The 25,759-nt window shown below is 39.2% G+C and overlaps 1 protein-coding gene and 1 long non-coding RNA gene across 7 annotated transcripts in view; one reads left to right on the plus strand and one right to left on the minus strand.

Moving 5' to 3' along the window:
• Positions 1-1,020: 1,020 nt before the first annotated feature.
• JPH1 (junctophilin 1) overlaps positions 1,021-25,759 on the minus strand; it is an 83,528-nt gene continuing 58,789 nt past the window's right edge. Inside the window, exons 4-6 of one of the 4 annotated variants that reach the window (XM_023248222.2) lie at positions 9,785-10,434; positions 3,489-3,584; positions 1,021-1,694 (exon numbers count right to left, since the gene is read on the minus strand). In XM_023248222.2, coding sequence (XP_023103990.2) covers positions 3,504-3,584; positions 9,785-10,434 — 731 coding nt within the window. In that variant the 3' untranslated portion in view covers positions 1,021-1,694; positions 3,489-3,503. Of the gene's footprint in view, positions 3,323-3,488; positions 3,585-9,784; positions 10,435-25,759 lie in introns of all 4 variants that reach the window. The other 3 variants (XM_023248223.2, XM_023248224.2, XM_023248225.2) reach the window with 3 other exon arrangements.
• LOC111558507 lies at positions 3,322-25,710 on the plus strand. 3 transcript variants are annotated; one of them, XR_002739421.2, is made up of 3 exons: positions 3,322-4,271; positions 4,708-7,070; positions 20,390-21,413. It is a non-coding gene; the product is annotated as an uncharacterized LOC111558507 (long non-coding RNA). The 3 variants fall into 3 exon arrangements; XR_006592198.1 differs by lacking the exon at positions 20,390-21,413 and adding an exon at positions 25,675-25,710 and having other exon boundaries at positions 3,322-7,070; XR_006592197.1 differs by having other exon boundaries at positions 3,322-7,070.

The raw sequence follows: 25,759 nt of genomic DNA on the forward strand, positions 1-25,759 counted from the left end.
TAAGTTGGAAAGAGGAGGCTACACAAGTTTCCGAAGCATGGGAGGAGGGCCGCGAGTTGCACTGAGCGTATGCCTGGGGAGCCTGCTTACCATAGCTCCCGAAATAGCTATTGCATTAAAAGGGCATGTAGAATATTTTCCAGATTTCCCAACCACAAAGACTTCACCCCAGCTTTGGCTTCGGCCATCAAAACTTGTGGTTTGGACATGAAACTGGAATCAATAATCTTTCTTGCACCCTGTACCTTTGCCGCCTGCTCCAAAACAGTGTTCTGTGTTCCATTCTTTTAGGATTTACTAGGAGATTAATCATTTAAGTTGATAAATCTGTTACAACTTAAGAGGCGATAACTTTATGCATTATTTATGTTGGGGTCTCCAATACCTTAGCCTTCAACAGGACTGACTAATTTGGGAATTTAAGAGCACCACAGCAGCTCCCTGGGAAGCTGTTTTGGAGGTGGTCCTTTTATTATATACCTCATTGGCACCTCGCGGTGCGTCAAGGCTGCCTAGGCCAGCGTCGGACGGCCTCAAAGGGAGCCCGGGGGCTGGAAATTCTAGTGGCAGTAAGCTTATTCAACTGCACAGTGTGCTTAAGCTTCCAGAAATGTGTCTAAACAGGGGCCACAGCGAAATATTAATTTATCTGGGGCACAATGATCCAAAAACTTTAATTAATTGAAAAGTACCCAAGCAGGAGGGGGATTTACTCCAACTCTGGGTTTTCCTTAAAAACAGGAGCAGACATAAAACCCCAGATAAGACCCTAATACAAGTAATGAAGGCACTCAGCAGAAAAACGAATCTTATTTTACAAAATTATCTGAAACGCCCGGGAAGAAAGAAATGCAGAAAGAAATAACATCACGGTATGAGTACCTCCTAACGATGTGGCTTCTCTGAGCATTTTACACCCCATTTCTATTGTTAATTTTTCAGCAGATCTTTCTTTTAATACAACCACCATCAAAAAATTCCACATAATTTACTCACAAAGGAAACACACCTGCAACTTTATTAATAACCAACTTTTTTTTTATTAGAGCAGATACAGTTGTGAAAACTGTACATTATACATTTTGGTTTCAAGGATTATAAATAAAGGAACTCACAGGTAGGGAGTTCTTTTTCACAGCAAGAAACTTTAAATAAACAAGGTCATTTTTATTAAGTACATTGGCAGACTTCATGTGCTGTCCAAAATGTAGAGTACAGTATAACAACCCATTAGAAAGAGCCTTTCATGTAAAATACAGCTGTGCACATTTTAGAAAAATACCAACAATTTGAGCTTTGTTTTTAAAAAAGCTTATAAATCATACACATATTTATAAATGGAACATGCTGACTTTATAAACATATCCTTTAGTTATCTGTTACCCATTATTTCCAAAGCATTACACGTTTTAAATAAACACTTAATAAGATTAAATATTTTGTTTTATTTTTTAAAAAAAATCCGCTTTCCCAGCATCAAGAGCTATGGGGTTAGGAAGGCGCAGTGAGTGTACGGAGACTGACACAGGAGCTGAAACGTTTCTTGGCTAAAAAAACGTACTTCCTAAATTTAAAAGTCAAAGCAAAATGTAAAAAATAAATAAATATACAAGTTGTAATTTTCATTTGCTCTCTTTCTGCTTTCTTCTTTATTCCATATCGGTCACACCCAGGATTCTCAATATATTGCACTTCTGCAAGAAACACCACTGGGTTACTGCCCTGCAGGGGACAAAGCATTCAGTCCACAACTGTGCTAACCTGTGAATTGTCTCTTCTGCATTGAAAAGGTAGCAAACAAGGTAACAAGAATCTGATTAAACCATGCAGACTGTGAAAAATATTTAGGAATAGCTAGCTCCTTCTCCACGATGTAATGTCTTACAGAGATTTAAGATACCTTTCCTCCCCTGATTTCTTTTTAAATAATTATTTTTATAAAGACCACGTAGTGTCTCTAAGTAAGCATGCGTTTGAGTAATAAAGGATAAATTATAAAACAGCAAAAAAAAAATCAGATTATGTCAGAATAACAAAGGACTGCAAAAGACAAATATTTAAATAAAAACGTCTAAACCTTTAAAATGTGAAATAAAATTACGAAAGGACTTTGAAGGACACGAAAGGCATAAAATCGAGAAGCAGAGGTTTAACAAAGCTTTATGCTCTACCTGAATGTATTCAACAAAAATTTAAGTTGGAGGAAAAAAAAAAAGATTAGAGCAGTTATTAATAGCATCTTGCTTAACTTTCATGGGAATTAACATAGTCACTGACAAGATTTTATTTGGTTGTAAAGTACGTCAGCAATGAAACTGAATCCTTTAAACACCGATTACTGCAATCCATGCAACACTTTGACTATACTTCTTAGAATTCTGTTGTCTTTCAGCTTTTAAAATTTAGCACCTCCTAAGTGCATAAATAATTCATCTCGGTAATGTTAAAAATATTTCAATTTTTTTCTTAGGAAGGTATAATGCCTTCACATCGCTAAATTTTAAACAGCCTGTTACAGGTTTTGGAAGACTGCATGACATGAAAACAATGATGTATTGCTATCGAAATGAACACATCTTCTCTAGAATTGTGTCGTTTCTTTTCCTTGAGATGCAACAAGTGTGTTTCATCCAGCCGGGACCACACGTTGTAGAGGACTATACATCCTACTTCAATAAACGGCAAAAATGAACATAGTCGTGCACAAGCCAACGAAACGTTCTCTCCCAGAACATTCCAGGAGATGTTAAAGCAGCAGGTCACGGCATAAGACTGGTGAGTGATGCTGCTACCTATTTCTTCCAATGAGACAGGAGTGAGCGTTGGAACTGTGGCCACAGCAACACAATCCTCCGACCGCATTCCTCCGGCAGTCGCTCGTTTCCCCAGCTCCCTACTAAAAACGTCCGATGGCAAAATAGTAAGGCAGCTGTTGACTTCCATCAAGAAAAAAAAAAAAAATGCAGCTCCATACATTTCCAGTTTAGTCACACTCTGCTAGGACAGATGGAGTAGCCAATGCCAAGAACTTCGCCGGATGGGGCTGCTTCAGCAGATTTTAAAAAAGAATGATTATTAAGTTTTGCTCTCCAACACGGCTGCTTGCTTCAGCTCCCAGAGGACCCCAAAGCCACAAAGCATTCCCAGGGGAACATGAACAGGTCCTCTGGCTGAATTTTCCAAGTGTCATCTCTTTCGCGATCCCATCCTAATTCCAAGCCTCCTTCCCTGAGTCTGAGTCTGACTGGGGTGTGCCATTTAAAGGGCTGATGACGCCACGGCAGGGAAGTGTGGGCTAACACCGCTAGTTGTCATGACTTCACTGAGGGGTCAAAACAGTTATATCATTAAGTAACTATGTTGAATCACATTCAGGCACAGCCAAAATGAAAGTGAAGGACAATATGCAGTTAAAAAAAGAAAATTTGAATATGGGAAAAGAACGTTAGAAACTGTGATTTTTATGTAGAAATTAAGGCTATTCTTACCTTTCCTAATTCCAATCAAGTTAGAAAGTGAACAAAAAGAATGGCCAACCCGATATTCAACAGCATGACAAGGACAATCATGACTGAATTAGGGCCCTGGAAATGAACAGAACAAAACAAGGCATAACGTTTCCATGTTAACATCAATATGTAAACTAGCTCATAAAATCGATTACCAAAAATACAAAAAAACTCAACCCTGTTGCAGTAAATATGGCATGAACAAATGACAACAGCTCCAAAAAGTATAAACTAAAAATAGCAAAGCCGTATTTAGATGGAGCCGTCTCTGCACTTTCACTATGAAATGACTCCAGTCTTGATTTAATCTAAGAAAATGACTTACAAATAATCTCAACATTCACCTCAAAACATTCGACAACAGTCTGGGTGAGAGAGAGTTTGCCACACTGGGGTCAGGAACTAATGGAAAGTGGGCATGACTTTTTGTTAAGGCATAATTTAGATGAGGAAGAATTGTTTCTTCATGAAGGCAGTTGGAAAGTAAGAATAAGATCTTTAGGATACTGAGGCCTCTCGGGAAAAATTTAGGAAAACTCAAAATGAGGGTCTCTTTTTTTCCTGGTCATATTTTTCGACACCACCACATCCTGGAAGTAAAAATTGCGAGCGGGAATTTGAACACTTGCAGAAATTATTTTACAGGTCCAATTCTTTACGTCTTTTCTCACAGCCACAACATTTCAGAAATCAAGTTCTATTTGATGAACTGCAGACTCCTATTTTGATAAATAAGGCTACAACAAATACCAGCTAGCCAAGGTACCCAAACTTTGTTTACTTGTTTAAACAAAAGGCAACCTTATGACCCATCTTTTCAGAGCTGCTCATGCTTGGCCATTTTTATTACAGAGACATGATCTTGGTATTTACTATTAAAATAGAGTCTAATTCTTAAGTAGTATTAAATGTGTTCTAAACTGGCTTTAGGTGGGTGGCGTCGGTATTTTAATTCTTATTTCACAGATGAGGAAACAGTTGTGTGACTTTTGGTGGGGGGTGTTAAGTAAGGAAGACTGGAACTGTCATTGGTCCACTGCTCATGTCACAAGGTCTAGAGCTTGGGTCATATACCCTTCTAGGAGGTTTCCTCCCCAGATGGGCCCACAACCTCAGAGGCAGAGGTCAGAGTGTCCTGGTCGTTGTCTATCCTGACACTTCATACTTTGTCACTTGTTAAATTCTGTCTCTGTCCTAGACTGAGTTCCACAGTGGCCCTGCATTGATCACCACCATGTGCCCACGCATACGGATTGTCCAATTCATTCAGGTTTCCATTATGGACACCTACTATCATCTGGTACTTTTCCAGGTACTGTGGGTGTGGTAGTTGACCTTATGAATTCATCATCTTAAATGATGAACAGGGTGATTAGTGAAGTCAGGATGGTTGAGAAAAGGAAGTAAACACGGGTTGAGATAGGGAGTATTAGGAAGAAGAAAAACCCTAGTTCCTAAACCCCAAGTAAACGGGAGGAAAAAGCAACATTTACTGCACGTCTTTATATACCAGGCAGTGGACTAAGCATTTCTGGGTAGGTTATTTCTTCTTCACAGGTGATTAGGAGTTCCATTTCACAGAGTTCTGAGAGGGTAAGTTTCTTGCCCGAGGTTACTCATCCAGTTTAAACACATTACAGAACTAAAATTAAACTTTGTCTACTTCAGAGCCCCCCTTTTTTCCCCACATCCACAGGACTTAGTTTAAAAATAATTAATTTCTAATCAAGTTCTTAAAAATGGCATTTTCATCTATACCCTATGATTTCATGGTAGCAGAAAAAAAACATCAAATCTTGATAGAATACAACTATTCTAGAAGAACAGTGGGTCCTAAGTTACTAGAAGGGTCCTAATCTATGTAACTCATCAATAATGATTAACCTAAAATGTATAATGTAAGAAACATTTATACCTCAGAAAATAATTGAAATAATCTTTTAACATTGTAACTCAGCATGGAAATTAAGGAAATGCTATTACTATCACAAACTTTGATTAGATTTTGCTCAGGAGTATGTTAAGGAGTTTGGATTCACTTAACTCTTCTGAGTCAGGGGATTTAATTTATAATTCCCAAAGACCATGATATGAAAGGCAAGGAAAAGTATATGGGGTCAGAACAACATAATGTCGAGTTCAGTGTTTTATAGTGGACCGAGGACAAGCAGACTAACAGAGAAAGTGCCTTTGGTGAATCTAACTTCAAAAGTTTAAGGTGAGTCTGGACTTTTTACTTCCCATTTCATAAATCCGTACAAGTTCCCTGAATTTATCTTTTTGAATTGGTTAGCATTTTTGGATGGATACGTATGTATATGTTGAACACCTAACATATATTTATTTATCCAACTAGGACAACTCCATTTATGAAGCCATTTTTAAAGATGACCCGGTAAAGATGAGGGTGAGCCAGGCATAAAAAGTTCAAACAGCAACCAGGTGGAAAATAAATTCTGGGATGCTACGTTTAATAGGTAGATATTGAGACGTGACCTCTGTGTTCTTCAGATACCTAGGCTGGGCACGGGGTGGAAAGCTTTAAGGTGAAGTCTCATAAACATGACTGTGGTAGCCAGTTGTAGCTTAAAATAGCAAAATGAAAAAAAAAATCAGTCTTGCTTTTCAAGACTGACTGAAACAGGTGGAATAAAAGAAGCTGTAGCCGGCAAAGTGCAAGTCTTGATTGGAAGAACTTTCAGGCAGTTAGAAAAGAAAGTGTAGGATGGCAAAATGTGGAAAGAAGTTCCAGCTCAAGAAATTTACCGTTTTTCCTTCAAAAGACTATTCCTGTTTTAAAACTGTGAGGAATAGTCTGGTGAGCTACTACAGTTTATGTTAAATCTAAAACTTCTCTAAAAACATGGAAAGCACACAATTTAGTATTAATAGCCAAGTTTTTACGTATTTACTGTTTTTAGGGTTTCAGCGTGTGTGTAACTTCAAGGGATGCCTTAAAGTTTTATAACAATTGAAAAGCAGGATTAGGTAAATTTCAAAATAGACTTGGAAGAGAGTAAAGGGTAAGAAAAAGTGCAGGCAGTTCTCAGAAGGAGTCAAGATTCCTGCTTAGGAGAGCCCTTGCTGGTCTGTTTGATAAGGCTGTGAAGATGTCTCTCGTAGCTCCTACAAGTGGTCAATGTTGCAAAATCCTACAAAAACGTTGGTACCACACAGAACGGTTTCCCTGGGACATTAGTCCATGTGCAACCATGGCCCATAGGAGTCACATGTTTCCTGAGAAGGGATGCTAGAGTAATCCCTTGGCATCACCTCCCTTCTCTTATTTGCTTAGTGTCAGCCTGTGTCCCAGAAGATTTTCTCTATTTCTAGATGATCAATATCCAGGGTGATCCTGAGAATGGGTCCAAATCTATTGGAATATTTGTGAACTATTTTATGCTTTAGCAACTACAGTGTTGAAACCGTAATAACCATTGTTTTTTGAGCACCTATCCAGGTGCTAGGCGCTGTGCTAAGAACTGTGGAAGGAAGCACTAACTCAGTTAATCTCCTCAGCAACACTATGATACCAGTGGAGAGGAGCAACTCACAGAACAGGTAGGAAACCTGCCCCAGGGCCCATGGCTGAGAAGCAACACAACTGGGATTTGAACTTAGAGAAAATCTGGCATCAGAGTCCACACCCTTAGCCACCAGCCTATACTGTCTCAGTCAATAGGCTGGTGACTGAAAGTCCAGATTCCAGTGTATCCAACCAGCCTAAAAATGGCGATTCTGACTCAAACCAGATCTCTCAGCTGCCCACCAGGAACACCGATTCAGTCTGATTTTCTGTCCAGTGTGTCCTTTATTGTGAATACTCCTATGAGCTTTCAAGTTATTTGTAAACCTCTAGCTTATACAGTGTCTATGTCAAAATTGTATGCACTATTCCTTTGTTCTAAAGGTGGTTCATTAACTACCTTTATGACGGTTTTATCACTTCTTAACTGTCAGGAAAACAGTCACCAGGAGTGTGAAAGGCAGCTTTCTGTTATTATCAGGAAAAGAAGGTTAATTGTTAAAATCTTCACAAGGAGGTGCCAAGGCACTCTTGACTTCTGGTTCCTGTCACGCACAGAGGCTGTGGAGTGCTAGGCCTCATGTACCTTAAGGCGTGGAAGGGACCCTAGAGACCGACCTACCCAGCTGGAGGGTGCCCAGCTACCTCCAAGAATCAGATGGTTCTGCACAGAAGTAAAAAAGATAACTTTTTCTAAACAAGGAGGTGGTGAATTTATCACACACTAGTAACATTTTAAAGAAAGTTTACAAGACACTGTATATGGCCCTGCATTGTTTGAATTTCACCCTTGTAAGTCCGGCAAACCAGCACTAATAGAGTTAGTCTGTTTTGAAAACCATTTATCCCCATGGAGGATGACTCTCAGGAAGTTAACACAGTTAATCTAATTTATATTTAGATGATTAAAAAGATGAGAACTAGTGTTGTAAATATTAGCAAAATAAACCTAAGAAACATCAAAGGTAAGTTAATTAAAAAGATGAGAACTGGTGTTTGTAAATATTAGCAAAAGAAACCTAAGAAACATCAAAGGTAAGTTAATAAAAAAGATGAATTTCAATTTTTTAACATTGTTACTGTTTAATTGTAAACAGTTTAACCCTGTTAAACTTAACCGACAAAAGAAAAAAAAAACTTACAGTGGTATTATATTCTTGTTGCCCAATTTATTAATCTGCACATTTACGGAAAAGTCTCAGAAATTACTAAGTATTGGCTCAGCTGTGGCTTCTTCCCTAAGCTACATTTAACAAGCAACACCTTTGTTCCAAAAAACATGTGACTAGGTCAAAAGATCAGCTGGTCAGCTTCCAGATTTTATAAACTCTATAGAATTTGATAAAGTATGAATTCCTTATATCATTGAACAAATAAATCTCTACATGCTTATCAAATGACATTAACAATAATATGGTTGAAGAATTAAAAACCTTAAGTGCTCCAGACTGACAATAAAACTAGCATTTACCAGGAAACTGAAATCTCTGACAAGTTAGAAGACCAAAGCAATTTTCTCAAGTAGTTGAAAAGAAAATGTTCTAGTTGCAAAGCCAAGCCTGGCTAATTGAGTAAAATCCAAACTAAGTATTTAGGGGAATAATTCGCAATAGCTAGAAAAGATGTTTTTTTTTCTTTTTCTTTTTTCTTTTTTTTTAATGTTTATTCATTTTTGAGAGACAGAGCATGAGCAGGGGAGGGGCAGAGAGAGACAGAGGGAGACACAGAATCTAAAGCAGGCTTCAGGCTCCGAGCTGTCAGCACAGAGCCTGACGCAGGGCTCGAACCCACAAACTGCGAGATCATGACCCGAGCTGAGGTCGGACACTCAACCAATTGGGCCACCTAGGCGCCCCAAAGATGTTCTTTTTTCTAAAGATGCTGACTGGAGTAGCTTTTCCTACTCCTTCACTTTTAGTCTGTCTCTTTAGGTCTGAAGTGAGTCTCTTGTACGCACATACATACAGATATGTCTTGTTTTCCATCCATTCCTTTATGTGTTTCGTGAGGGTCAAAAGCAGGGCTAAGAACCTAGTGAATGGTAGTGGAAAAGCCTCTTCCCAGCTAGGGCTCCGAGAGGTGCTGGCCCTGGTCAGGGTCCCATGACTCCTTTCTTAGCTACAGTTAAGGACTACATGTTTGTGTTTCTCCAAAATTTGTATGTTGAAACCCTACTTCCCAATGTGACGGTATTTGGAGGGGAGCCCTTTGGGAGATGGGCCCTGGGTCATGAGGGTGGGGCCCTCACGAGAAGAGACACCACAGAGTATGCTATTTCTCTCTCAGCCATGTGAGGGTACGTACAGCAAGACAGTCTACAAACCAGGAATTGGGTTCTTGCCAGACATCAAGTCTATGGCACCTTGATCTTGGGACTCCCCAGCCTCCAGAATTGAAAGAAATATTGTTTAAGCCACCTAGTTTATGGCATTTTTGTTACAGCAGTTCAAACTAAGTGACCACAAAACTTACCAAGAAATGTGGGTAAAGGCTTGCTAACATGTGACACACCAATAGCTCGGCTATCTGAATGATGTCTAAGGTGGGTGGCTGAGCCAGCAGGGAGGAATTTCTGCTCTGACAGTTCTTTGCTGTCTTAGGCTACAAAGATGCTAAGCTCTACCCTATACAGTCCTATGTTCATTCATCAGAACTTTCGCTAGCCGAGCTGTCATCGAGATGCAAGTTATCCTACGCCGCTACCTGAAAAGAACCAAAAGAAAGAAAAAACACATCTTGCACAACTTACCGAATTGGCTTCTTTTTCCAAAGAAGGGCATGAATCGTTGCTTGCTGGATTCTTTGGTATAGCAAGTTCAGACTTCTTAGCTTTTGGCTCAGCTTTGCTTTCTTTGGCAACTGGTTTTGTCACAGATTTGGGGGGACTCCACTTGTTGGGTGATGGCTTGTGCACCAGCGCTGAGGAAGACTGGCTCGATCCTTCATCTTCCTCCATGTCTTCCGGGGGGTGCTGGGGGGCGTTCAGTTTCACATAGTAGCCGTGGTACTGAGAATGCAGCTCCCCGTTACTGGGGTTAGGGATGTGGTGGCGGCCAGAGTACTTGGAAAGGGGCACCATGGCTCCCACCTCCTTCGTGGGAGGCTTTGACATCAAAGGCTTGTTGACGATGGCTGTCACCTGCTCATCAGCCACACTCCGTTTGTCTTGGTTGAGTCTTGCCCCTGAGCTAGGGTTCTGCTTCTTCGTGGGTTTCGGGGAGGAGGGCTGGGGAGAGTGGCTTTGTTTGGGACTTGCTTCAGGAGACCTGGGGGGTGTCGTGCCTTTGCGATAAAAATGAGGAGATTCCTTTGGTGTAGGTGGCTTTTCTGGTACTTTTTCTTCTGGATTTTCTTTAGCATCTACACCTTCCTGAAATCTCTGTTTGATATAATCTGGGCCTGGGGAAAAATTGACAACAGAAGGGAAGGTAATAAAATAAAAGCAAGGCGTAAAGGCTTGTTCCTTAGGGCTATCTATATGCATTTTTTGCTAGTCAGATTAGCCATTCCTCTTGTTTCTTTTCCTTTAAAAATATTGACAAGGCTTGGATTAAGCATGAGCACACTTCATTTCCCAGGGGAAAAGATTATTTGTTGCTGAAAACGTTAACATTTACCATTATTTATACTATTGTGATAGCTATAAAAGTTAAACAGTTCTGACTTGTCTAATAATTGCATCATTCCTGCCTGCTTGCAGAACACCGAGGTGAAATTCAGGTTGATGCAGCACTGGTGATAACACCAGAATTAATCTGCATATTCAAATTATGTGGCATAATTAGAACACAGAGTATATACTCTACTAAACAGACAAGAGTCCGTTTAGTATATTAAAATATTTAAATTATTTAATAAACTGACATTTAATAAAGCGTCTACTGCGTAAGTAAGAATAGAACCTGCAGATGACATTTTTAACGCAACTTCCTCAATGGGTCATTCAAACTTCCTGGAGTCTCTTCACAGGAGCTGTGAGCATTTTCTGTAAGCATTAAAGTCATGACAATGCAGTTGTCTTTGACTCTGTAGTCCCAGGATTTTTTTTTCTTTTTCTAAATACTTTAGGATTGTTTACAATAATCATGTTATTTTTACATATGGAAAAATCTGCCTTTCAAGAAAGTGTTGCTACTTGGACTTATTATTTTTGTTTTTTGCTTTCATTTGCATGGAGTATCTTCCTACTCTTTCCTTCATTTTCAGTCTACAGTGAGTCTCTTGTAGGCATATAGATATAAATGGGTCTTGTTTTCCATCCATCCCTTTACTCTGTCTTTTGGAGCATTTAGATTATTTAAGGTAATTATTGATAGATATGTACTTATAAAAAGCTGGGATAGCAATACTTACATCAGACAAAACAAAGACTGTAACAAGACACAAAGAAGGGCATGACATAATGATAAAGGGATCAATCCAACAAGAGGATATAACAATTGTAAACATCTATGCACCCATCACTGGAACACGTGAATACATAAAGCAAATATTAACAGATATTTATTTTCTGCCTGGATGATCTACCCAAGTGGGTGTTAGAGTCTCCTACTGTTATTACGTTACTGTCATTTTGTCCTTTTATAAGGGAACAGTGTCTTTGAATGATACATTAGACCAGATGGACTTAACAGATTATATACAGAACATACATTCTTTTCAAGTGCACATGGAACATTCTCTAGGCCAGATCACATGTTAGGCTGCAAAACAAATCTCAATTAATTTAAGAAGATTAAAATCCTAACTGACCATAACAGTGTGAAACCAGAAATTATAAGAAAAAAAAAAAAGGAAAAACCCACAAACATGTGGAGACTAAACAACATGCTACTAAACAACCAATGGGTCAACAAATAAAGAGGAAATAAAAAAATACACGGAGACAAATGAAAACAAAAACACAGTGATCTAAATCTTTGGGATACAGCAGAAGCACTTCTAAGAGGTAAATTTATAGCAATACAGGTTACCTCAAGAAAGATCTCAATACAGGTTACAATACCTCAAGAAAGATCTCAATCTAACCTTATACTTAAAGGAACTAGAAAAATGGAATAAAGTCCAAAGTTGGTAGAAGGAAGGAAATAATAAGGATCAGAGCAGAAATAAAGGAAATAGCGAGTAAATGTACAAGAGAAAAAAAATCAAACAAAACTGATAAACATTTAGCCAGACTCCTAAGAAAAATGAAAGGAAAAAATAGAAATATGGGGGAACAACCAGCACCACACAAATATGAAAGATTAAAAGAGACTAGTACAAAAAATTATATGCCAACAAATTGGATAATCTAGAAGAAATGGATAAATTCCTAAAAACATATAATCTTCCAAAACTGAATCAGGAATAAACAGAAAATCTTTTTTCAATGTTTGTTTATTTAGAGAGAGCTTGTGCACAAGCAGGGGAGGGGTAGAGAGAGAGGGAGAAAGAGAATCCCAAGCAGGCTTAGCGCAGAGTTCTATGCAGTGCTTCATCCCACCAACTGTGAGATCATGACCTGAGCTGAAATCAAGAGTTGGACACTTAACTGACTAAGCCACCCAGGTGCCCCAAGAAGAAATAGAAAGTCTGAACATACCAATTATTAGTAATGAAATTGAAATGGTAGTCAAAAAACTCCCCAAAAATAAAGTCCAGGACTAGATGCATTCAAAAGGTGAATTCTACCAAATACTTAAAGAAGAGTTAATACACAGTCTCCTCAAATTTTTCCAAAAAATAGAAGGGGAAGTAAAGCTTCCAAATTTATTCTACATGGCCAGCATTACTCTCATATCAAAACCAGACAGACATTACAAAAAAAAATACAGGCGAATAGATATGATGCATACAGATGCAAATACCCAACAAGACATCAGCAAACTTCATTTAACAATACATTAAATGAATCATTCACCATGAGCAACTGGGATTTATTCTGGGGGATGCAAGGATGATTCAATATTTGCAGATCAATCCATGTTATATACCGCATTAACAAAATGAAGGATAAAAATTGTATGATCATCTCAATAGATGAAGAAAAAACATTTAACAAAATTCATCATTTACTCATAAGAACTGCCAACAAATGAGTTTAAAGGGATCATACCTCAACATAATAAAGGCCATATATGACAAGCCCATAGCTAACATCATATTCAGTGGTGAAAAACTAAGAGCTATTCTCTAAGATCAGAAATAAGAATGTCCATCTTGCCCCTTCTATTGAACCTAGTTCTGGAAGTTCTAGTTATATCAATCAGATTAAGAAAAAGAATTAAAGGCATACAAATTGGTAACGAAGATATAAACTTACTATTTGCAAAAGACAAGATACTATATATAGAAAACCATAAACACTCCACCAAAAAACTATTAGAACTAACAAATGAATTCAGAAGTTGCAGGATACAAAATTAATATACAGAAATCTGTTGTATTTTTATATACTAATAATTTGTATAGAAACATTTAAAGAAAATTTTTTTGTAATGTTTATTCAGTTTTTGAGAGAGAGAGAGAGAGAGAGAGAGAGAGAATTTGAAGCAGCTTCCAGCTTTAAGCTGTCAGCACAGAGCCCAAAGTGGGGCTCAAACTCACAAACTGCGAGATTGTGACCTGAACTGAAGTCAGACGTTTAACCGACTGGGCCACCCAGGCGCCCCTATTAACAATTTCTAACAAAGTGGCAGAAAGAAATTAAGAAAACAATTGCATTTACAAGTGCACCAAAAACATTGATTAAAGAAACTGATAACACAAGGGAAAGATATTCCATGCTCATGGGTGGGAAGAATTAATATTGTTAAAATAATCCTACTATACAAAGCAATCTATACAATCGATGCAATCCCTATCAAAATAACAATAGCATTTTTCACAGAACAAGAATAATCTTAAAATTTGTTCAGAACCACAGAAGACCTTGAATATTCAGCCAAAAACAATCCTGAAAAAGAATAAAGCTGGAGGTATCACAATTCCAGATTTTGAGATACACTACCAAAGCTATAGTAATCAAACAGTATTGTACTGGCACAAAAATATATTACTGGAACAGAATAGAGAGCCCAGACATCCATGCTTATATGGTCAACTAATCCATGACAAAGGAGGCAAGAATATAGAGTAAGGAAAAGACAGTTCCTTCAATAAATGGCTGTTGGAAAAACTGGATGACTACAAGCAAAAGAATGAAACTAGACCATTTTCTTACACCATACACAAAAATAAAAACAGATTAAAGACCTAAATGTGAGACTTGAGACCATAAAGCTCCTAGAAGAAAACATAGGCAATAATCTGTTTGGCATCAGCCTTAGCCAACACTTTTCTAGGCAAGAGAAACAAAAGCAACAATAAACTATTGGGACTACACCAAAATAAAAAGCTTTTGCAAAGAAGAAACGAACAAATCAAAAAGGCAACCTACTAAAACTGGAAGAGGATACTTCCAAATGATATATCTAATGAGGGGTTAATGTCCAAAACATAGAAAGAACTTATGCAACTCAACTCCCCAAACACCACAATCTGATTGAAAAATGGGTAGAGGGCCTGAACAGACGTTTTCCCAAAGAAGACATACAGATGGCTAACAGACACTTGAAAAAATGCTCAGCAACACTAATCATTAGGGAAATGCAAATCAAATCCACAGTCACTTTACATCTTTCAGAATGGGTGGTATCAGAAAGACAAGAAGTAAGCATTGGTGAGAATGTGGAGAAAAAGGAACCGTTCCGCACTGTTGGTGGAAACATAAATTGGTGTAACCACTGTGGAAAACACTATGGAGGTTCCTCAAAAAATTAACAACAGAAATACCATATGATTCAGTAATTCCACTACTGGGTATTTACCCATAGAAAATGAAAATACTAATTTGAAAAGATATATGCACCTCTATGTTCACTGCAGCATTACTTACAATAACCAAGATATGGAAGCAACCCAAGTGTCCCTTGATAGATGAATGGATAAAAACGTCATATATATAAATACTGAAGTATTACTCAGCAATGAAAAATAAGATTTTTGACATTTGTGATAATATGGATGGACCCATAGGATATTATGCTAAGTGAAATAAGTCCACATGAAATACCACATGATTTCACTTTCATGAGGAATCTAAAAAGCAAAACAAACAAAAAGCAGAAATAGCTTCATAAATATGGAGAACAAACTAATGGTTGCCAGAGGGGAGGAGGGTGTGGGAGGGGCAAAATGGGTGAAGGGGAGTGGGAGATACAGGTTCTTGTTGTGGATAATCAGCCACTCTCATCTCCTGAGGTGAAGTCAAGGTCACAGAGTGCAGGTGGCCCTTTTCTCTGCAAACAGGCAAGAGCTGACAACAGCATCTCGAGTAAATAGGGAGAAACCACCCCACCAATTTGTTTACAGAAATTGGCATCTGTTCACTTTCCTTCCTGTCCTCCACTTCCATCCCTCACACCAAACTTAAAGGATTTACAGAGGAGCTTAAGAACAATTATCCTTAATACTTAAAATACATACTGTCCACTTAGACTTTTAATTGCTCTTCCTGTGCTGAGTAGTAACTTATTGTTATGAGACTATGTACTATTTATACAAGGTATTTCCCAAAGTTTAAAGCCTCACCAAAATCTTAGGAAGCAGGCATTATTATCCCAATCTGCTGATGTGAAAATAGCTATAGTAGCTGAAAACCTAAAATCACATAGCTCCTGTGTTTCCTTAAGACAAAATGTAATTCAACATATAATGTAGTATCTTAAGCCAAGAAATGACAATTCCCAAGGATCCACAATTACAGGTTATATTCAGGGGTGAAAACATAGCAAACAGCATTATCCCACTTTCCATCCTCCAAAAGTCTGAAGGATGCAAACTTCCCAAATAGGATAAAATCCTATGTCACCAATTGTGCTCTCTTCTCTAAACCTGATAAGCTCCCTGAAAGGCTACCACCCCTTTTAAACTTGGCAATTTTCAGGGTGCCTGGGTAGCTCAGTCAGTGAAGTGTCTGGCTCTTGATTTCAGCTCAGGTCATGATCTCATAGTTCGTGAGATCAAGCCCCACATGGGGAACTGTGCTTAGTGTGCTTGGGATTCTCTCTCCTAACTCTCTGCCCCTTCTCTCTCTCAAAATAAAATAAAAAAAATAATAATAAATTTGGCAATTTTCTTTGAAAGTATGAATTCCTGGCCCAGAAAAGGTATCTCAGTGGAGCAAAGAGAAAGGGGGATCTGCAAATCCCTCAAAAGGTGAGATCTTCCTGTTTCTGAATTCTTTCTTGGTGCTGTGACCAGCACATACCTCCACCAAGAGAAAGAAGTGGCAGCGGCACCAGAAAGTGACCTTTCATCAACAGATTTGCCCCTATTTCAAAAAACCCATTAGGATCATTTACGCTGGTGTTTCATGGAGAAAGAACCTCATTATTCTATGGCAGATTTATTTTTTTATAAAACCCCTCCTACCCTCCTGTGATAAGGGATATTATCTGATAGAGTTTGAGGCAGTGTGTTCCTTACATACTTTTTCTCTGACTCCTTCTACTCAAAATTTCATCAGAGTTAGTTGGTTTTATATGTACTTCAGTGTTATTCAATTTTACAGCATTACGGAAATACAGAAATTATAAAGTACTTTTATTTTTTTTTAACATTTTATTTATTTTTGAGAGACAGAGAGAGGCAGAGCATGAGTGGGGGAGGGGCAGAGACAGAGGGGGAACAGAGGATCTGAAGCAGGCTCTGTGCTGATAACAGTGAGCCTCATGTGGGGCTCGAACTCATGAATAATGAGATCATGACCTGAACTGAAGTCAGATGCTCAACTAACTGAGTTGACTGGGTACTCAACACCCAGGTGTCCCACAGAGTTCTTTTAATGCCTTCAATCTAAGGGGTACAAGCAAAAGTTATTTTTGCAAATCTAAAGATCAAATCTAAAGTTAATATTTAACTTAAATAGCCATACAGAACAGAGTGGAGAAAAAACAGACTCTGGCAAACACGATTGCTTATACATTCTTAAAGTTGTGAGGAAAAGATACAGAGTCACTGAACCATGAGAAATAAAGCTGTCACAAAGCCCCTGTACTTCATTTGGAAAATATGAGACCGTAACAGTGCAGCTTACAAATTAAGGATTTATCCAAGGAAGACAGGAAGGACCTAAGACAAGGAAGACCTTAAGGAAGACATAAACTGTCACTATTTGCAGATAACATGATACTGTATGTAGAAAATCCTAAGGGCTCCACCAAAAAACTATCAGAACTAGTAAATGAATTCAGTTAAGTTGCAGGTTACACAATATACAGAAATATGTTGTGTTTCTATATACTAATAATGAAGTAGCAGAAAGAGAAATTATGACAAGAATCACATTTACAACTGCATCAAAAAGAATAAAATACCTAGGGATAAATTTAAGCAAGGAAGTGAAAGACCTGTACTCTGAAGATTATAAGACACTGAGGAAAGACACTGAAGGTGATACAAATGAAAAGATATCCCATGCTCATGGACTGGAAGAATTAGTATGATTAAAATGTCCATACTACCCAAAGCAATCTACAGATCCCTATCAAAATACCAATAGTATTTTTCATAGAACTGGAATAGTCCTTAAATCTGTATGGAACCACAAAAGACTTCAAATAGCTAAAGCAATCTTGAAAAAACAAACAAACACCAGAGGCATCACAATCCCAGATTTCAAGCTATACTGCAAAGCTATATAGTAAGCAAAACAGTATGGTATAGGCACAACAAGAAACACATAGATCAAGGGAACTGAATAGAGAGCCCAGAATTGTACCTATGCTTATATGGTCAGTGTAGGATAAAGGCAGCAAGAATATACAATAAGGAAAAGACAGTCTGTTCAATAAATGGTGTTGGGGAAACTGGCCATCTACATGCAAAAGAATGAAACTGGATGACTGTCTTATACAAGACACAAAAATAAACTCAAAATGGTTTAAAGACCCAAACATCAGATCTGAAACTATAAAACTAATAAAACAGGCAGTAAGCTCTTGGGCATTGGCCTTAGCAAAGGTTTTCTCGATCTGTCTCCTGAGGCAAGGAAAACAAAAGCAAAAATAAAATATTGGGACTTCACCAAAATAAAAATCTTTTTCATAGAGAAAGAAACCATCAACAAAATGAAAAGGCAACCTACTGAATGGGAGAAGATATTTCCATATGATATATCTGATTAAGGAGTTAATTTCCAAAATATATAAAGAACTCCTACAACTCAACACCGAAACCCCAAAATAATCTGATTAAAAAATGGGCAGAGGACCTGAACAAACATTTTTCCAAAGAGATATATAAATGGCCAACAGACACATGAAAAGATGCTCAATATCACTAATCATCAAGGAAATGCAAATCAAAACCACAATGAGATGTCACCTCACACCAGTAGGAATAGCTAGCTAGTATCAAAAAGACAAGAAATAATAAATGTTGAAGGTATGGAGAAAAAGGAACCCTTGGGGTACTTGGGTGGCTTAGTTGGTTAATAAGCATCTGACTGTTGACTTTGGCTCAGGTCATTTCCTGATTCGTGAATTTGAGCCCCACACCGGGCTCTGTGCTGACGGTACAGAGTCTGCTTGGGATTCTCTCTCCCTCTCTCTCTGCCCTTATCCCACTTGCTCTCTAGTTCGTTCGTTCTCTCTCTCTCTCTCTCTCTCTCTCTCTCTCTCTCTCAATAAATAAATAAATAAATAAATAAATAAATAAATAAATGGAACTCTTGTGCACTGTTGGTGGAAATGTAAATTGGTGCAAACACTGTGGAAAACAGTACAGACATTTGTCAAAAAATTAAAAGTAGAAATACCATACACTACAGTAGTAATCCCACTACTGGGTGTTTGCCACAAGAAAAGAGAAACACTAATTCAAAAAGATATATGCACCCCTATGTTTACTGCAGCATTTACAATAGCCAAGATGTGGAAGTAACCCAAGTGTCCATTTATATATGAATCAGTAATACGTGGTACAAACACACACATAGAGGAATATTACTCAGCCATAAAAAAGAATAAGATCTTGCCGTCTGTGACAACAATGGACAGACCTAGTGAGTATTTTGCTAAGTGAGGTAAGTCAGAGAAAGACAAATACCATATGATTTGACTTATATGTGGAATCTAAAAAACAACACACAAAAAAGAACAAATAGATTCATAAATCTATGAAGAGAACTGGTGGTTGAGAGGGCATTGGTGAGATAGGTGAAGGGGATTAAGAGGTAAAAACTAAATAAATCAAGGGGATGGAAATGACGGCACAGGGAATATAGTCAATATTGCAGTGACACTGTAATAACTTTGATGGTAACTACACTTAAGGTGAGGCTTGCAGAATGCATAGGATGGTCATATCAATCACAGTGTTGTACACCTGACACGAACACTGTATGTCAAGTTTATGACAAAAAAAGATTACTAGAGTGGTGGACGTACATTCTAGGGCCTACTTTACATCTTAAAAAAATTCTCAACTTTACTATGCATTCATAAATGGCTAGGTAAGAAAATAAATGTACTGTAAAGCAGTGGCTCCCTATTTGCTGCCTATCAGAGGCACCTGGGATATGATTCCCAGAGACTTTGAATAACTATGAAGTGCGGCCTTGAAATCTTGATGTTTCACAAATGCTCCAGGTGATTCTAATATACCCAGATACAGCCATTTAACAGCATGCCAAAAAAACCCCCAAAACAAACAAAAAAAACATTGACTAGAGATGGACCTAACTCCAGCCTTACATGATTACATCCAGCTGGCAATGGTTCCAACATGGTGTAGTCATGTGGACACTGGCCAGGAAGGAGGATATACAGTTAGATTTTCTAGAGTGAGATTAAATGCTTTTTTAAACAAGACATATAATGCAGAGGACAGAAGTTTTTCCTGGACTATCTTCTTAGAAGGCATGTGTTGTGCTTGCTACTTATTCTGTGGAGTAATGTGTGTCAGGCAGGGCCACACACACCAGGGACACAGGATTGAGGAGCTACAGTAGTTCATTAAAAAGACTGGTCAGGGGGCACCTGAGTGGCTCAGTCGGTTAAGTGTCCAACTTCGGCTCAGGTCACGATCTCATGGTTCGTGAGTTCGAGCCCTACATTGGGCTCTGTGCTGACACAGCTCAGAGCCTGGAGCCTGCTTTGAATTCTGTGTCTCCGTCTCTCTCTGCCCCTCCCCTGCTCATGCTTTGTTTCTCTAAAATAAATAAACATTAAAAAAAATTAAAAAAAGACTTGTCAGAATATTTCCAGGAAGCAAAATTAGGATACATGTTGATAGTTGTTGCAGTAAGCATTTTCATCTATTTTTACAGACCGTATCTATGAATCCTGAGGGACTCTTCCCCCACCCCAGGGATTCATATGAGGAAGAAGTCAGATACAGGCCACACGACATCAAACAACATTCAGCACGTGTCATCCACCAACACTGAGAGGTTACTTGCTATAGTTGGCACGGAGGCCCTGAACAGATACGGCAGATGGTAACAGCAGGGTATGCACCTAGTTCCTCACAGGTGAGCCGTGGAGGGCTGGGTATGGGCAGAAGCAGTGCCATGAAGATTCCCCCAAACAAATGTCTGCAAGGACCGGGCAGACAGCAAATGCTTTATGGCAACGTCAGAAGTCATTAAATAGAAATCAGATATTTTCTATGGAGACTGCCAATCAGTAAAGATTGGAAGATTCTAAACAGATTACATAAGTGGTAGCAGGATTACTTTTATATTCTATGTGGAAAGAACAACCGTTTCCTACAGGACTTCAGAGTCCCATCCTTAAGAACACCGCTACTTCTTTGAATGTAGCCATGGCGCTCTTGTCTGCAGGCTGTGGTACGTCCATTCCGCTGCCTTGCGCAGGGCTGGCTCTTAGCACACGCTTGTGGAACCGAACATACTGAAATGAGTAAGCGGTAAGAATAACCAAACTCATGAATTATTAATTTCATGTCAACTAATAGATCATTTTTAAATATTTTAAAATATTTTTTAAAATATTTGAGAGAGAGAGAGAAAGAACACACAAGCAGGGGGAGGGGGAGAGACAGGAGAGAGAGTACCAAGCAGGTGCTGTGCTGTCAGCACAGAGCCCAACATGGGGCTCGAACTCATGAACGATGAGATCATGAACCAAACCAAAATCAAGAGTCAGATGCTTAACTGCCTGAGCCATCCAGGCATCCTGTATTTCCCTTTTGCTATGAAAACAGTTACTCTGAATTCTGGGTTTTGGAAAGTGAGTTTAGAAGTCATCTGTTTCAGGATACTTCCTTTTTCTTAACCAAAAATACTACATATTAATGATAAGCATAGACCATTAAATAATGAAAATATGCTTTGATTTCTAAAGATTTATCATTCATACCACAAACGTGACCTTAGTTAACCCTGGCTCATAATAACCTAAAGACTTCACTTTTACTTTAAATAATGTACAGAGTGTATGTGTGTGCACATACATGCTATTATGGACTGAATGTATGTGTCTCCCGCAATTCATATGCTGAAGCTCCAACCCCCAATGTGTTCGTATTTGGAGGTGTGGCTTTTGGGAGGTAAGTAGGTTTACATTAGGTTATGAAGGTGAGACCTTCATGATAGTATTAGTGCCCTTATTATTATTATCATTATTATTATTTTTGGTTTATTTATTTGGAGAAAGGGACAGGAGAGCATGGGCAGGGAAGGGACAGAAAGAGAGGGAGAGAGCATTCCAAGCAGGCTCCACACAGTCAGCATTGAAGCTCCACGTGGGGCTCAACCCCATGAACCACAAGATCATGACCTGAGATGAAATCAAGAGTCAGACACTCAACTGACGGAGCCACCCAGACACCCCAGTGCCCTTATTAAAGAGGAAGAGAAACCACAGTTCTCTCTCTCTGCATACACATGTACCCAGGAAAGGCCATGTGAAGAGAGGGAGAAGAAGGCCATCTGTAAGCCAGGTCGATGGCTCTCTACCAGAACCCAACCATACTGGCACTGTGATCTTGGACTTCCAGCTTCCAGAACTGTGAGAAATAAATGTCTGTTGCTTAAGCCACCCAGTCTGTGGTATTTTACTTTGTTACAGCAGCCGGGCTGACTAACACACATGCTTAAACACAGGAAGGCAAAACTTGCTGAGGATGGTGCCTAGGGAATAAGCTGGCAATCTCTTAAGAGGGCTCAAAGCAAATATGTTTACCACATTCTGGGGCAGTGTTTTTCAGTCTTTTTTTAGCCCAGTCACTCCCACAATTGATAAAAATATAAGTTTTACACCTTACTTAATATCACTTGGAATTAAAAACAAAGTAAGCATCTTGATGGAAAGGAAATGGAAACAGTGGGACAAAGAACTATCACATAGTTTCCCAGTCATCCTCCCCTCCACTTCCCTAGCGGTCATGCAAAATCTCATCTCAGCTTTCCTGGCTTAGAAACCCAATTTCATCAGCACTTTGAAGTAAAGCCATCCCCTGGGGCAGAATCACATCACCAGAGCTCACAATCCTGATGTATAACACCAGAAGGTCAAGTCATTAGTTCACAATGGGCAATGTAAACATGACACAGGCCAAGGGGCTTACACTGGGAATGCCAGTGCATGCTGTTCCTGATGGTAGACCTCCATGACAAGCTCACCCGAAATCAGAAGGTGAGCAGGGCTGATGCATCCATTTCCCCAGTCGGATGATGTTGCCAATAAGGCCATACACGGTTGGCCACAGTTCCCTGCATCCTGCCCCATAACACAAACGTCCCTGCCAGTTCCACTGCAATACTCCAAGGTTCTGGCCACAGCTTCTCTGTCCTCTGGACAGTGTTTGAGTGGGCTTTGCCAATTTTTGCCTCTGTGGCTTTTTCTTTTTTTTTCTATACTACTTTGGGTGGCCAATTGTTTAGATGTTTTAATACACTTAGGTTACAAAGAAATCTTGCTGTAATACAGCTGTGCTATTACTTATGCTCACTTTGTATATCTTTGTGCAGCATCACAGGCTCATTTTAAAATTTCACTCTCAGGGGGAACTCTCATTTCTGAGTTCCTGGGGGATGCCTTGCTGTGCCGCTCACACATGACAGTGTAGGTTTCTGTGTGTGTACACGTGCAATTATCTACACGTACATTCACATACCTCCACAGGTATGCTTTCTGTTACTCATTAGAACTTAACCCTTTGAGTGACAAAGCCATCCCACATGCTCCTATTTTCCCCTTAGTTTTTAACTGAACTGTAGAATAATGTGGTTTTGAACTAAAAGCATTCGGCTTAACTAAGATGGTAAATATCTGAAAATACTGCCTGCTCCTGAGAAAGTGTTCAAAGTGTAAGCTACAACAGACCTCCTTTATTCCAGGGCCAACAGCTTCTATGTACGACAAATGCATTTCAAACAACGGAAATATTTATATCTAAGATATGTGAATTAAATGAGCAGCCTGACTTAGAAAAAGGACTTGAAAGCCCTTTTAGAAATGTCTATCTGATTTGATCACCCTATAAATGCAGAGTGGAAAGCTTGAGTTATGCTCCCTTGAGAAGATCAATAATACTTAGTACAGAAAAGGCTTTCTATCCAGCTGCTGAAGGAAGAGTTGGCTATGGGTCAAAGGGGATTGCAGCCTTCCCCTTAGCTCTTGTCTCCAATAGACCCGTTGTCATCTCGTGCTACTGTGATGTATTCATTACTGATGGACAACTTGCGTGTATGAAGCTGGCATGTTAGCTCCGAGGCTGGAATTACATTTTCCCACAATATTTTTTTTCCCTCCAATGCTTTTATGCCATAAAAGGCTTTTAAAACCATTTAGTCTGGGCAACTGAGATGACCTTCAGTATCATTTACCTCTTGGTAACACCTAACAGAAATCTATTGGGACGGTATTCCCCAGGAGAATTAACAACAGACAACAATACTAAGTTTGTCTGCTTTCCAAGTAGCTCCAGCCCAGGGCTCCTCCATGAAGCGGTACTAGCTCCTGACTGCTGAGCTGCTTCCCAATGGCAGTGTCACTGGGGAGGGCAAAGGACGGTCCCTCCTGGGTGGCTGAACTCTGTCCGCAGCTCTCACACCAACAGGTAGTGACTGACGTACTTAGGCACCAGAGAAGTGTGAGTTCATTTCACACCAGAACATAGTTTATTCCTAGCAGTGGTCACTGCAATGAGCAGGGTTTCCCTTTCTTAGAAATATATGCATGTAGGGGCGCCTGGGTGGCTCAGTCGGTTAAGCGTCCGACTTCAGCTCAGGTCACAATCTCGCGGTCCGTGGGTTCGAGCCCCGCGTCGGGCTCTGGGCTGATGGCTCGGAGCCTGGAGCCTGCTTCCGATTCTGTGTCTCCCTCTCTCTCTGCCCCTCCCCCATTCATGTTCTGTCTCTCTCTGTCTCAAAAATAAATAAAGGTTAAAAAAAATAAAAAAAAAAAAGAAATATATGCATGTATTAAATGGCTGAAATCTCACCCAGAGGTTTAAAAAGGAGGCACATGAAAGAAAACCCCCACGACTGTGGTTGTCTCCCTGGAGGTGAACTACTACAGAAGGTACTCTGACAGCCCTAGCGCTCAGCGGCTAGACTGGGCCCCTCTCCATTCTCCTAGAAGAACGGGGTCTTCTCAACCCAGCCTTTTACTCGGTCCTCATTCTTCGTAGGAAAAAAAAATCACCATGTTCCTCATTCTCTTTCCTCCATCCTTTATTACAGCCAAGTTTGTAGCTTTGGTATGGATCTTGTTATTCTGTGCACTTGGACCTGCCTTGTTCATTTAGTTATGGTGCCCTGTGGGCTCCAGGATTCTAGGACGTTTATTGGAAGCAAACATGGATTGAACACCTGTGTTGTGCAGGGTGCTTGTTTTCCAGCTTAACAGAAACCAGTGTGGAAAGATTCTTTCCCAAGAAACTATAAATTGTGATACTAAGAAATTTAAAGCATTGATTTTGATCCCTTCATCTAGAAATCTGTTGCCCCTCAATCACTAGGGAGCTGTGGGTTCTAAAACAATGAAGAAACATATATAAAAAAGAGGCGAGCATTATAGAAAGGGACAGAAACAATCTACTAGGAGACCACTAAAAGGAACTTAAATATTTAAACCTACTGCAAATATTTGTATATTGCTATTTTAAGACATTTGAGAGAGAGATGATCTGGATTGATTTTTTTTTTGAGGTTATTTTAATTTCTTCTACTATGACCTGGAATTTCCTCTTAATCTGTGCAAATTAATCTGTTTTTAAGTGATTTACTTCCTTACCTAACCACAGTCCTTTGAACTTTAGTTCAAGTATATTAAAAAAATTAGTCACAGTAGTTACTAGCTCATTTCTTTACTACTGCTAATGGTATTGTTATATGTGCCTCTGATTTTGGAGTATTTGTTACAACATCTGCAGTGGTCACTAACACACTAACACCGTTTCTTAGAATCAGATGCTTCTTTTAGATTCCCATTTCATTTACTGCTGTCAGCTCCAAGTTTGTGGCCTAGGAGTCGGGAGGCAGGAAGGGAGAGACACTGGGCAATAAGCCAAATCTCTAGCACTAACACTCAGACTTCCTAAGTCCTCCCAACTTAGGACTTTTTGTACCTACTTGTTTTGTAGTACTGCTGGTATTCACGAGGCATAGACCTTTAAGGAGGAAAAAAAAAAAAAAGGAAACCAGAGGCAATACCCCTACCTCTCCCAT

The sequence above is a fragment of the Felis catus genome, chromosome F2 (genome assembly GCF_018350175.1).
Source record: "Felis catus isolate Fca126 chromosome F2, F.catus_Fca126_mat1.0, whole genome shotgun sequence".
Lineage (NCBI taxonomy): Eukaryota > Metazoa > Chordata > Mammalia > Carnivora > Felidae > Felis > Felis catus.